General features: G+C 34.8%; 1 protein-coding gene across 1 annotated transcript in view; it reads left to right on the plus strand.

The window, feature by feature from the left end:
* Positions 1-12,959, plus strand: part of LOC144964195 (putative aminopeptidase W07G4.4) — a 32,939-nt gene extending 19,980 nt beyond the window's left edge. Inside the window, exons 8-16 of the mRNA XM_078898178.1 lie at positions 1,912-1,987; positions 2,320-2,405; positions 3,211-3,315; positions 3,703-3,778; positions 4,307-4,425; positions 5,487-5,570; positions 8,695-8,802; positions 9,558-9,689; positions 10,423-12,959. Coding sequence (XP_078754304.1) covers positions 1,912-1,987; positions 2,320-2,405; positions 3,211-3,315; positions 3,703-3,778; positions 4,307-4,425; positions 5,487-5,570; positions 8,695-8,802; positions 9,558-9,689; positions 10,423-10,554 — 918 coding nt within the window. The 3' untranslated portion in view covers positions 10,555-12,959. The remainder of the gene's footprint in view (positions 1-1,911; positions 1,988-2,319; positions 2,406-3,210; positions 3,316-3,702; positions 3,779-4,306; positions 4,426-5,486; positions 5,571-8,694; positions 8,803-9,557; positions 9,690-10,422) is intronic.
* The last annotated feature ends 1,667 nt before the right edge of the window (positions 12,960-14,626 follow it).

The raw sequence follows: 14,626 nt of genomic DNA on the forward strand, positions 1-14,626 counted from the left end.
CCACCATCACCACCACATCATCATCACTACTACTACAACCATCACTACCACTACTACTTCAACCACATCACCATCCCTACCACCATTACTACAACAACCACCATATCACCGTCCCCACCACTATGCAACAATCACCACATCACCATCCCTACCACCACTATTACAACTACCACGTCACCATCCATGCCACCACAACTACAACCACCATTACATCATCATCTCTACTACCACCATCACATCACCATCCCTGCAACTACTATTACAACCACCCCTACCACCACCAATACTACTGCAACCAGTGTTGCAAGCGCCGTAAAAACCCTTCAAACAGATTTAGCTCAAATCCCCCCCCCCCCCCCCCCCCACTTCTCTCTCTCTCTCTGTCTCACTCTCTCTCTCTCTCTCTCGCTCTATCTCTATCTCTCTCTCTCCTCTCTCTCTCTCTCTCTCTCTCTCTCTCTCTCTCTCTCTCTCTCTCTCTCTCTCATACACACGCGCGCACACACACATCAATAAATTAATTGCTCTCACTGGATTCATTTTTTCAAGTTCACCTTCCTGTACATGCCAATAATAGCTAATCACAAATACTTTAACCTCAAACTTTAGCCTCGTTTGTTTTTCAAGTTCATGTTGCTCTACTTAACACGAGATGCACTTTTAACACTAGATGCACTTTTCGCACTCTCTCTCTCTCTTTCTTCCCTCTCTCTTCTCTATCTCTCTCCTCTCTCTCTCTCTCTCTCTCTCTCTCTCTCTCTCTCTCTCTCTCTCTCTCTCTTTCTTTCTCTCTCTCTCTCTCTCTCTCTCTCTCCCTTAAACCCATACACACACACACACACACTACAACCACCACCATCACATTTTCATCACGACCACTACTTCGACAACCAGCACCACCACCACATTATCACTACCACTACTACTTCAACAACTACCACCACATCTTTATCATTACCACAACCACCACCACCACATTATCATCATCACTACCACTATTACTACAACCACCACCACCACATCATCATTACTACTACAACCACCATCACTACATCATCACTACTACTACTACTACAACCACCCACACCACATCATCACTACTACTACAACCACAGCCACTAATACAACAACCACCACCACCAGCACCACATCATCATCACTACCACTACTACTACTACTACTACTACTACAACTACTACTACAACGGCCATTATCACATCGTCATCATCACTACTACTACTACTACTACTACTACTACTACTACTACTACTACTACTACTACTACTACTACTACTACTACAACAACCACCAACACAACATCATCCTCACTACCACCATTGCTACAATCACTACCATTAGGATTTGGAGCTGTACTTCATTTGAAATAAGGAAACTTTGGGGCTGTATTTGGCAATGTGTTTATATATCATAATATAGTTCTAATCAGTTATCTATTTAGATCTATACAATATTTAAACACGATACCAAATACCATCCAAATTCCCTTTTTTTTTAAAATTCCTCTTTCGGCATTGAAATTCCTCCGAGTGGTGCCTGAAATTCCTGTGAGTCAAATTGAAAATTGACGTCTCTGCAAATTTTTCTACTCTCATCAAATTTCCAATGCCCGTATCTAAGGAGTTATCTTTGCCCATTGATTTTACTGTGCGTGAAAACGGTGCCTCACATCAAAGTCGATTTCCTCAAAACTTGGTTTTTACACTCTCCCTACTTCAAACAGTCATATCTCGGCAATGAATAATCAGCATTTTATAAATTTGGTATCCAATTTCAAAGCATAAAATAAGCTATGATTGGGTACCAAAAACCCAAAATTGAAAAATTCGACTTAATACCGTTTCGAGGCGAAGGGTCACATATGATCTTTAAAAAAATATATATTCTCCCCAGATGGAAGTGATAAGTGATGTTGAAAGACTTAACAGGGAGTATCCACTTCTTGGAGCTGTCAACAGGGCTGCCAATGGTAAATTCTCATATAAGATTCCCTTTTTTATTTTTTTTATTTTTTTGGTCCTTTAAGTAGCTTTCCTTGATCTTGATTTGCTTTAATGCACACTTATTTCGAATTTTTTTCTATGTTTCTCGTAAAGACATCACTCTGATATGTTTGTGCTTTTAATGAAAGAGGTAGAGAGTAAGTTGAAATTTCAGTTCAAAATTACCAATTATTTTAGTTAATTTTATATGACTATCCATGCATATTTGATTCTTTCATTGAGCCATTTCACTGATCTCAAGACTTATGCAAGTACTATTTTTAATGCCAGTTTTATTCTTGTTTCTCGCAACCAACAGTTATTCCAAGGCATAGAGCACGTCTAGTATTTCTTGAGTACGAAGGCTCAGGTCCAATCACCAAAACTCTTTTTCTAGTTGGAAAAGTAAGTGGCACATTGTTTGTTGGATGAGTACCTTTCTATCCGTTACTTTAGTTTTAGAATTTATGCCTTCAGGTCAAATCTGGTTCATAATGTGAACAAAATATGATGTGAAAGATACAACTTAAGTAAAGATCATCATATCTCTTCTGTTGTTGAAGTTTAATTTTGTTCTAATATATTAACTAAGTGAAAATTGATATGCGGATATGAGACTGAGACACTCAATTCACTTGACAAAAATATGGATAGGAGAGCTTTAAAGCAATCTGTTTCAAAATATGTTCATGAGTTCCCTTTGCAAGGTGTGTAATTTTATTGTAGGTATTTGGATGCCTATGGACCAAGTCGTTTTGGTAATCAATTCTTTTACTTTGAAAAGAAAATATTACACGTACGTGACAGACATTGATTAAAATTAATTTTTTTTAATGATAAAGATGCTTTTGTGACAATTTTTATACCAATAGCATTGGACTGATGAAAAAGTGTATTGCAGTGTTTTATTACCTTTATTGAAATTTATATTTTCCCCTTCAAATATACGGACTGACTTATCAATTCTGATTATTGATACCACCGTGCAATTTTAACCATATAAACAAAGAATGAGATATTTTGATAATAGAGCTAGTCTTTATTGTATTTCTTAAAGTTTCAATATTATTTATGAGCAGCATCAGTATTTGTAACATGTCTTGCATTTTTGCTCCACTTTTAATGCATCAGATACTAAGATATGCTGAAATTGTCACTTATGATTTAGTCATTTGTAGCATTTCTTGTTGCATTTTTTCTCTATTTACAGGGTATCACATACGACACTGGGGGTGCTGACATCAAGGCTGGTGGAGTGATGGCAGGCATGCATAGAGACAAGTGTGGAGCAGCCACAGTAGCTGGAATATTTAAGGTCATTTGAAAAAGAAGACTCGGTTTTATTACATTGCGATTTAATAATGATGGTGATGATAATCTTATACTGATGGACATAAAATCACTTGACCTTAAAACAAGGAATGCTTAAAGGATATTTTACAGGACATTGAATAATTCTAATAAGTTTTGAAATAATTATTAGACACTTTTAAAAGGTGTTTGTGGGCATATTGTGCAGTGATGGAATAATTTTGTAATTTTATATTATTTTCGTTGACAGAGAATTTTGTAACATAAATAAGCACATGGTGCATTAAAATTTGATATTAAGAAAGCAAAAGTCCTTTTACATTTTTAAAAATAAAATTTTAACATTTATCTAGCTCAGCATTTTAAGATATTCTGATTTACTTTCTTTTAGGTTTTGGCTGAAGTTAAACCAGCACATCTCAAAGTTGTTGGTGGACTATCAATGGTTCGAAACAGTGTTGGAGAAGGTAATGCTGAGATTTTACAATTTGATTATAAACCGAACAATCACTTGCTTTCAAATATTTCAAGAAAATGATTAGAAATATTAAGTTGAGAATGATGATGATGTAAATCAAGCTTATTTATAAATCACTTTCTTTCTTGCAAATGACAGCTCAAGGCGCTAGGCATCCTCAAATTGCCCTTTACATAGCCTTGATTGTGACATCAATCTGAAAGAAGATATTAGCACTATGAGCAAATTCATGCAAAATTTCCTTCCACACTGACTCATAACAATTATGAATATTTTGTTCACCAGGGTAAGCCTTTTCTGGCTTTAATTGGAAATCCAGCTTATTAGAATTTTTCTATTTCCCAGTCATTTTCTTCTGATCGTCTACATCACTAAAATCAGGACAAAAAATAAAGTGTATAAAAGTTTGGCAAAAAGAAATAGAAAAGGAAAGTCAGATAAAATATTTTTAAGTGTTAAGAGTCTTGAACTTGCTTTTTTTTTTTTTTTTTTTTTAACTTTTTGTTTTAATTACCAGAGAGCTATGTTGCTGATGAGATCATAACTTCTCGTGCTGGTGTTAGGGTTCGTGTTGGCAACACTGATGCAGAGGGACGTATGGTTATGGCTGATGTGTTGTGCCATATGAAGGAACTGGTTTGTATATACTATTACTTTTTGTCTTCATAGATCGTTTTTTTTTTTTTCATATTTAGTTTGGAGTAGCTTGAAAGTTACAATGTAAATAATGCAAACAATGTAAATTCGCCACCAACAAAAAGTCTGGCTTATCAATGAGCCCATAAACAACTAGCAACAACTGGATATCAAAATCCAACAGCAACAATTATCAAAAGATGAACATCAGGTATCCAATTGGACAATCAGCTGACACTTAATAAACACATCCAGAAAAATGAAATGAAAGCCACAAATAGACTAGCATCAAAAAGCTGCAAAGACGAGAACTGCAATTTTCCACCTCCGAACACAACATATCACTTCCGAACAACTAAATGTCCCACTTAATCACTATTTCAATAAGTATAACCATATATACCTATATATCTATTATGTGACACCCGTGTGAAATAACTTGTCTCTTACTTTTTCAACTGTAGCAACCTTCAAGACTGTAGACTTCTTCTCCGTCCATACCCTAATACAGAAAACACTCTCTTTAGCACAAATGACAAATTGAAAACAATCTAAAGTAAAGGACTGAATTGTTAACTACATTGTGGAGATTTCAGTGAAACATTACTATAAATATCACTGTGAAAACTTTCACTGAGCAAATTTATTATCACTTAACAAATATATTGTGTAAATTAATTGATAATAAAATATTCATCTGTTCAAATCTTGCTTGATAGGCTGCAGAATTGACAGAATCAGGCTGTCAGAGTTGTTCATAAAGGTTGTAATTTTACCTTTAAAGAAGATGCCTGAAGCTATGGATTGTAGGATTATTAATTATAAACGAAAGTAACAGGTCCAAAATAAGGACATCTTGGGCTCTAACCGTTCTTTAGTCATGCAATTAACTACTGTTATATGGTTTTTATCTGCTGAATAAGAGTTTGAACCTGAAACATTTTTCGTGGAATTTTTATTTTTATTATCATTCTTTCTATGACCTTAAAGATGACCTATGTTTGATTGTCTTTAGTTGATTTTAAATTAAGCACTGTATTGATTTTTTTTACCTCCTGTAGGCCCAAGATGCAATCAATCCACAGTTGTTTACCATTGCTACCCTCACAGGCCATGCAGTACGTGCCATGGGTCCTAATTATTCTGTAAGTTAATTACTTATGATTTTTTTTTCCACAGTTTTCTAGCATTTCCTTTCATTTTTTTTTTTTTTTTGTTGTAAACCTTGTGTAAGTTGATATCAATTTGTCACAAAGTGTTTCAATAAAGTTTTTATTAAATGTGTATTGTCCATATTGACTTATCACTATGCATATGGCCAATGACTCTCAAAGTGTAATAGAATCAAGTGTATTTCATTCATAACTCGTAAGGAGAGGCATTGAGAGATAGAGAGATAGAGAGAGAGAGAGAGGGTGAGTTTGCCTCTATGTATTCAATAACAGTAGTCAATTTGAGGGTGTTATGAAAAGTGAGCAATCGTTTTACCAAATGCCTTTCATTGGCGTGTATCTATTTACAGGTCTGATCACCCAAATTTTTGTGGGCTTTTTGTTGTAATGATTGTCCATTACAGCCATGTTAAATCAGGCCCATATTATGTCACTAGAAATACGTGACTTTCACGTAAGATAATATGGTATGCAAATATTTTTTTTCCCCTTGAATGAATTTAATATCACCAATAAATTATAAAAATAATTCATCTGTTGATATAAATTTTACCTCTTCAGGTCCGGTAAGTCTGATATTTTTATTTGAAGTGTTCATATGATATTTAAAGGTGTTTGAAAAAAAATGATTCTGGTATTATGAATTGTAGTAAAAAAAACATAACTAAAAGACTTGAGGTTAAGTTTAATCCTGTTTTTTGTGGGGGTTTTTTGTTTTGTTGTGTTTTTATTTTATGTTTTTTTTTTTGTTGTTTTTTTGTTGTTTTTGTTTTTGGGGGGGGGGGGGGGGGGGGGGGGGGGTTGTGTTTGTGTTTTGTTTGTTTTTTTTTGTTTGTTTGTTTTTTCTATTTTTTTTGGGGGGTGTGGAAGGGGGAAGGGGTGTACTTTTGAAGTGAATGACTTTAATTTATTAACTTGTAGAAAATTTCAGTCAACAAAAGCAGGCAAAAGGATATACTCTGAAAGTCTTGCATTGGAGGCAGAAAATGCAGCAGCAAAAAACGACATGAAAACACTCTACAGAATCGCCAAACATTATCATCTAACTTCAACAATAATCATGTACCAATTAAAGACACAAACGAATCGGTCATTTCAAATAGAAAAGCTCAAATGGAACGTTGGAAAGATCACTTTTCAACTGTTTTGAACAGAGATGCTACAAATCTAAGAACGAATATCAAAGAGGCAGACACAGATCTTGATATGATCACAGACCCCCCCATCCCCCCTCCCCAACAGTCACAGAAATTAAATTTGCAATACACTCCCTATAGAAGGAAGAGAAGATCAAATCACTGCAGAAATGCTCAAAGCCGATGACAAATTCACCCCAGAATTGCTTAGAGGAATATTTGAAGATATCTGGAATGCTGAGAAAATGCCAGCTGAATGGAGCACAGGTCTTAAAGTAAAACTTCCCAAAAAGGCCAACATTTCTGAATGCGGAAATTGGAGGGGAATAATGCTCCTCTCAATCACAAGCAAAGTCTTCAGCAGGATACTCGTAAACTGCATGTATCCAAGTATAGAACAACAATTAAGAAAACAACAGGCAGTCTTTCGGAAAGGAAGGTCTTGCTCATAACCATATTTTCTCATTAAGGCAAATCAACAATGAACAGAGCAATTTTGGAATGCAACTTTATATGCAAATTTCTTAGACTTTGAAAAAGCATTTGACATCATTCATCGCCAGGCACTATGGAACATCATGGGACACTACAGCCCACGCCAAAAGATAGTAAACATTGTAAAAATGCTATATACTGACTTCAAGGCAAAATTAATTTGCAAACAAGGACTCTCAGAAAACTTTCAAATAGAGACTGGTGTAAAACAAGGCTGTTATCTACATTTCTCTTCAAATTTGTACTCGATTGGGTAATGAAAAGAATCGATGAATGGGACCAAAACAGGAATCAGATGAACTTTTTCAGAGATGTTGGAAGATCTGGACTTTGCAGATGACGTTGTTCTCCTGTCACAAACATTTCGGGATATGGAAACAAAAACACAGTAGATCGCCCCCAATGCCCTGAAAATAGGCTTAAAGATAAACATAGCCAAAACAAACAAAAATGAGAATAAATGCAAAACAAAAAGAACCCATCAAACTTTTGGGAGGTGAGATAGAAAATGTGGATGAATTTTGCTATCTTGAAGCTAAAATGTCTGAAGATGAAACTCAGTAAAGGAAATAAATCAAAGGTTTAAAAAAGCATGTAAAACTTTTGGCACCTTAAACAAACTTTGGAATACAAAGAAAATTTCAACAAAAGCAAAAATGCGCATATTCAAGACTAATGTGATATCAGTTCTTTTTTATGGAACAGAATCTTGGAAATCAACAAACACAGTTTGTTGCAAATTAGATATTTTCCAAACCAAATGTCTACGAAAAATCTTCCACATTTTTTGGCCCAACAAAATATCAACTAAAGATCTACAAAAAGCTGACATGACCCCCATTTATGAAACAGTCAAATCAAGAAGATGGAGATAGATTGGCCATGTTTGTCGAATGAAGAAGGGAGCAATTCCGAAAACAGCCTTCAGATGGACACCGCAGGGTAATCGCAATAGGGGAAGACCACTGGAAACTTGGAGAAGATCTGTGGAAAGAGAGATGACATCCTTCGGTTGGACCTGGGGTGAGGTTCGGAAGCTGGCAGAAGACAAAAGTCACTGGTACTCCTTACTGCTGACCTTATGTATTTATGAAACACCAAAGAGGAGTAATTAAGTAAGTAAGAGTTTGATATATATAATCTTTTTTACGTTAAATTTCCTTTATTTTATCTGGTTCATCCTAGCATAATACGATAGTGGGTCACATATATACACACCTACATGTACACACTTATTTATGCACACTCACATAAACAATAGAGATAGTTAGCATTCCGTGTATTCGTTGTATGCCTTGTTTATACTGTTGATGTTTGTTTTGTTTTTTGTTTTGTTTTTTAAAAAATCATTTATATTGAGAGGATGAAGGTTTCTGCTTTATGTTGTTTTTTGTTTGGTTGGATTAAAAAAAATGTTTTTTTTCAAAATGACCATAATTTACATTTGATATGTTTCCATGTCTAAGATTATTTTGGATAATGGACCTGCTCGTAGATTGCAAAATGCTATGAATATTCAAGCCACTGGGGATGAATATGGCGATCCATTTGAGATTTCTACCATAAGGAGGGATGTAAGTTGTTAACGTGAATTGATGATAGGGTATCTTTTAGATGAGTCATTTACATTAATAATGATTATGGTTATGATTATGATGGTGATGATGATTTGAATTACAATAATAAAAACAACAATAATATTAGTGTTAATAATAATAATAATAATAGTAATAATAATATTAACGATAATGATATTAATAATAATAAGAAGAATAACAATAATGATAAGAATAGTATTGATAATAGAAAAAAGAAGAAGTAGAAGAAATTCAAGTTTAAGGATGCTTATGTGCAAAAAAAAAAAAATAAATAAAAAAAAAAAAAGAGAGAGAGAGAGAGAGAAAATATGATTTACATGTATGTTTAACTAATAATACAGACACTGAAAAGATTTTAAAAACTAATAAGAATTCAAAATAATGTTTATTTCTTCGATATTTATAAAAATCAGGGCATTCTGTTATTTCATGAAGTGAAAAAGTCGGCTCAGCTCATGCTAGGTCCGTCCAACCTCTGTATCTCTTTTTATCCATTGTCTCACTTTCAGCCACCCTCCCCCCCCCCCCTCTCTCTCTCTCTCTCTCTCTCTCTCTCTCTCTCTCTCTCTCTCTCTCTCTCTCTCTCTCTCTCTCTCTCTCTCTCTCTCTCTATCTCTCTCACTCACTCACTCACTCTCCTTCTCGCCAATTATTCTATCTTTGTTATACAATCTCAAAAACTTCGGAAAGAATCAAAATGGAATGTTATTATAACCATGTCTTGTTACCAGGACTATGAGTTCCATACTGGAAAATCAGAGTATGAAGATGTGCTGCAGTCTAACAACACCCCAACCACACTCACGAATCGTGGTCACCAAACTCCATCTGCCTTCCTCATCATGAGCTCAGGTCTGGATAAGGTGAGTCATTATTTTTAACCGTAATAATAATAATAATAATAATAATGCTGAAAACTTATATAGCGCTGGCAATGGCAATCAAAGGTGTAAACTAAACATAATATTTTCCAAAATAGTTCATCAATTTCAGTCACCAGTCTCTGTTTGAGTTAGTTTGTACTGGCAGTATTAAAATTTGAGTGAAATAGTTTACTCTTGCCAAACGATAACTTTTAAAATTGAATAAAGATTTATGCTTTTTATAGAAATATTGGTGACGGTGACCAACATTCTTTAATCCTAAGATAATTAATATCTAGGATGTTTTGTGTATTTGTTGTCAGTCACCTAAAAATGAAGTTAAAAAAAAAAAAAAAAAAAACCTTAGATGTAGATGACAGAGAGACACATGTGCTTTTTAAAAATCCAATGGTGTTAAAAGCACACACAAGATTGACAATTAATTTAGAGCTATATTGATACAACCCTAAATGCAAATACCAGGCTATTAGATTAGATGAAGTAAAATTGATAAACCTCATCTTTTCCTCAAAAAGATAGAAATTAATAACTTCTCATTCATTTAACGTAATTTATCTAAATTCTGATAAAGCTTAAGATAATGGTTTTGAATTGAGTAAATCTAGAGCCCTTTTATAATACCTTTTTAAATATTAAACATAAGCATTACTTTTTAAAAGTTATTTTTCAAAATATTTTTTTATTTTCATCCTATTTTTTGTTTTTTCAACAGTATGGCATAGATTCAGAAAAGCCTCTGCCCTACTCTCACATTGACAATGCTGGTTCCAGTGGTCCCTTCCCTGGCGTGCCTACTGCTTCCCCCTTAGTCGCAATGTCTGCTCATTTCATCTTAAAGAAATAGATGCTAGTCTAATGACGACAGTTTTATGAAGGAATTTACGGATTTCAAATCAAGATGTTGACTTTTTTGTTTTTTACTTTCTAATCCAAACTTTAATAATTTAAGTGGCCAAATGTTTTATGAAATTGGCTATTTTATTATTTTTTTAAATTCACCTTTGTCGGTGAAGGGAATGAGTCATTTTAACAATAATTTATCAGTTTTAAAGGCCTTTATCAAGTTTTTGCAACGCATATTTTCATTGTTATACTTATGAGTCATGTTGTTCTTTTTTACAAATGAATTTCTTGCCATTGCCATCCACATGAATCCATTTTGCTCTAAGCACAAAAGATTCAAATTGTCAGAACATTTCACTATTTAAAGTTAACTACTGTATTTTACCGTATACGATTCACCTTTGAGTATAATATGTATCCCTACTTTAGAATCTAATCTAAATCACATACTCGATATATAAAATGTACTTGTTTTTGTTTTTTTCCACAAGAGAACAAAAGACATAAGTTTTTTACCGACCTACACTCAGCGCATCGTCTCACTCCACGAATAAAGCATCGTTAAATTTCATTTTTGTCAGCAGATATCTAGATAAACATACAACGACCTAAATTCAGCAAAAAAGGTGCCAAATCAACGCTCCTTAGCAACTGCTAGTAACAACAACAACAAAAAATAGCCAAATTATGCACAAGATAAAAAACTACAAGGCTAACTGAAGCTAAATAGTTAAAATATTTACACATACAGCGAGAGTGCAACTACGCTATAGTGTGAATCCATTGAATTTATCATCACTTTTGTTATAACTATCAAACAAGCCTGTGGATCATATCAGTCCTTTCTCCCAATCAAGCCACTGTGGATCATACATATTTCTCGCTTTGTTTTCTGCATAGACAAATATTTGCCTCCAAAATTCCAAACATATTCCAAGTTCAGTAACTTGACTGCCATGTTGCTCTGCAAATTTTAAAACACTTAATTTAAAACTTGCGCCATAGCTAGCACACTTATGTACGTTTTTTTCACCACAGTTTAGCTGTTATGGCTGTTATGGAAGGAATTGATGATCAAATGTAAACCTGTCTTACTTGAAGTTTATCGAGCAAACTAATTTTATAACTATTACTGACCAAAATTTAGAATGGGGGTACTGATAGCTCAGTTGGTAAAGCACTCGCTTCACATGCAAAGGGGCCATGATCGATCCCAGCTGCAGTCAAGATTTTTATCCGACCTCTCTCCAGCAGTGATTGGGTAACTAGGTCTGTTAGATCTGGCAGAAAGTACTTTGTGATATCCAAAGGATAGCAAGCAATTGCCCATAGAAACTTGGATAAACTTCATGGGCAGAAAGACTTCTTTAAAAATGAAAAAAGATACCAGTTTTGGAAATAAAATAAATTAGGTTTAACCTTTCAGGGTTTAACTACCGACTACAGCATAGATAATAATGAAAAGGCAATAACGGTTCACTCTCTAAACGGAAGTTGCAGTGGCTTGTAGTGATCATCAGATTATTTAAGTGAACTGTTTTCATAATGAAAATATCACATTGGCTAATTTGATTTTCTGAATAGTACACATATGATATTGTGTAATATCGATATATATGTGATGATTAATTAATATAATACGGTAGTAAGCATCAAGACACAATCATGCAAAAACCAATTACCAAAATGGTATAGTAGTTCACTCCTCTGATTTTACAATGAAAATACTGTGGTTACTTTGTCTGGCCTGGTAGGTTTTGGTCAATTTTTGGGCTGCATGGATTGCATGCACCCCCCCCCCTACTCTGAATCACTTTTTTTGGGTCAAAAAGTTATAGACAGTAATATACAGTTATCGGTGAGCACCATTTTTTTATTTCAAAGTGTATTTAATCAGTTTTACGGATTTATAGACCAATTATATGTTACTATGATGTTTTTTTATCATTATTTTATACAAGCATATGTTAAGGAAATTTTTTCTGCTTATATGCTGTTCATGCTATAATCTTCAGAACTTATTACATGATTTTATCTACTTATTGCCATTGTCTCACATATTTTCCAGCAATTTCAATGAAGACAAAGGGTTAATATTGAAAATTTAATGAACAACAGTCTTTTTTTTTTTTTCGTTTTCTTTTTTTTTTTGGGTAGCAAAAGAGAATCAAGCAAATAACCAAGGCAGATTGAGGGTTGTCTCAGAAAGTTATTTTACAATGTGTGATAATAATCAGTTATATGTTTTTTTATCTGTATTTTTTGTTGGGGATTGTTTTCCCTCCCTTATTAATTTTCATTGAATATTATCTCTTGGTGTTGATAAATAATGTTTACATTATTCCAGATACCAGTCATTTTTCATATTTATTTAAATAAAATGTGCGTTTGCATTTTGCAATTTTATTCTCTTTTGTTTTACATTTCACTTTTTTATTTGGATGATGTAAATAATGCTGCAGCTGTGATAGCCGTTGTTGTAAAAGGCAGGCGCTTAGGAGATTTGTGCTGAAAATTGAATTTAGATAAAGTCAGAATCACTAGAATCTAGAATCACAATATTTTAGCTCTTTGCAGTTTGCAAAATGAGATTCATTCTTACGCATCTTAATCTGACCTGCCATTGTGGGCAGAAAGATCTCATGCTGTGTATACTATCCCCCATATCCCCCATCGGCGAAGTGGCTGAGTGGTTAAGGCATTGCACTGTGACCCGGAAGGATCGGGTTCGAGCCCCGTTTCAGGCACTTTCGGTTTTTTCCTTGAGCAAGATTATTAACCCCCAATTTGCTCACTTGGATAACATGGGTGATTCCTGTTGACATCAGACATCTTGTTTGATGAGTTATCTATATTCCTTCGTGGAATGCCTAGGCGACGATATCTTATGATATCGTGGCGCAAAAGGCATAATTTTATTTTTTTCTATATCCCCCATTTCCCTTCCCATATCGCTCTCTGTTTTCGCGATGGATTGAAATTGCTTGGGGGTTTGTTTTTTTCCTTGGTCCTGGTGAGTATCCTTTACTGGGAGGGACTGGACGGGGTCTTGACCTCTCATGGTTGGCAGGAGGTCACGCTGTGTCCTCTATCCCCTTCTATCTGTTTCCCGATTTTCTTTCTGTCTTTGTCTTGGAATAGGATTACTTAGTTTTGTCCCAGCCTTGGCTGGAATCCTTGACTGAGAGGGAAACAGTCAAATGTATAGAGTGCAACCTCGATATAACGACATCGTCGGGACCGGGAAAACGTGTCGTTATAGAGGGATGTCGTTACAGAGAGGTTTCCTATGTGTGTATATCAGGAGGCGTTTTGGGTCTTGTGTAGTGAATGTATACACCCATTTTCCCTTTGTAGTTTATCCGGGCTTGGGACCGGCAATGAATGGAGAGTGGACAAAGGATTTATAAACAGTCCAGTGTTGACCTGTCACAGGCATTCATTGGGTGAAAGGCGAGCCTTCTGATTGGTGAAAGGCGAGCCTTCTGATTGGCTGCGGTGTTGCACAAATGTGACTATTGATTGGCTGAAAAAGAAGCGTTTTCATTGGCTACAATAAGAACTAGCTCTGGGCTTATTACGAGTAGACAACATACATAGAATGGAAGATACCACTTGTAATAGTGACGAACAATTTCATGGTAGACAAACACCTTCAAGGTTTGTCGGACCAGAAATGTCGTTATACAGGGGTTTTGCTGAAATGTACGTCGCTATAGAGGGGTTTTTATTACTAATGATATATAGTAAAATAAAATGGGACCTGAGTACCATGTCGTTATACAGGGAATGTCGCTATAACGGATGTCGTTACATCGGGGTTGCACTATAGTTATAGTTTTGGGAGGTGATATTGTATTTCCTTGTAAATCATGTCTGTGTTATGCACTGTATTATGTTTTGTATACCTATTATATATGATTTGTAAACATTTGAGTGCATTCCTCTTAGTCGGGATCTGTGCTTGTGTCTAGATGAGACTTTTAGGTGATCTCAAACTAAGTACACGTACTTTGATAGTGTGCTCTTGGAATCTACATCTGTGTCCTGTTTGAACAAGTTCCCCTTTTGTC

Source organism: Berghia stephanieae, chromosome 2 (assembly GCF_034508935.2).
Source record: "Berghia stephanieae isolate SIO BIC M18660-M18661 chromosome 2, UCSD_Bste_1.3, whole genome shotgun sequence".
In the NCBI taxonomy this organism is placed as follows: Eukaryota; Metazoa; Mollusca; class Gastropoda; order Nudibranchia; family Aeolidiidae; genus Berghia; species Berghia stephanieae.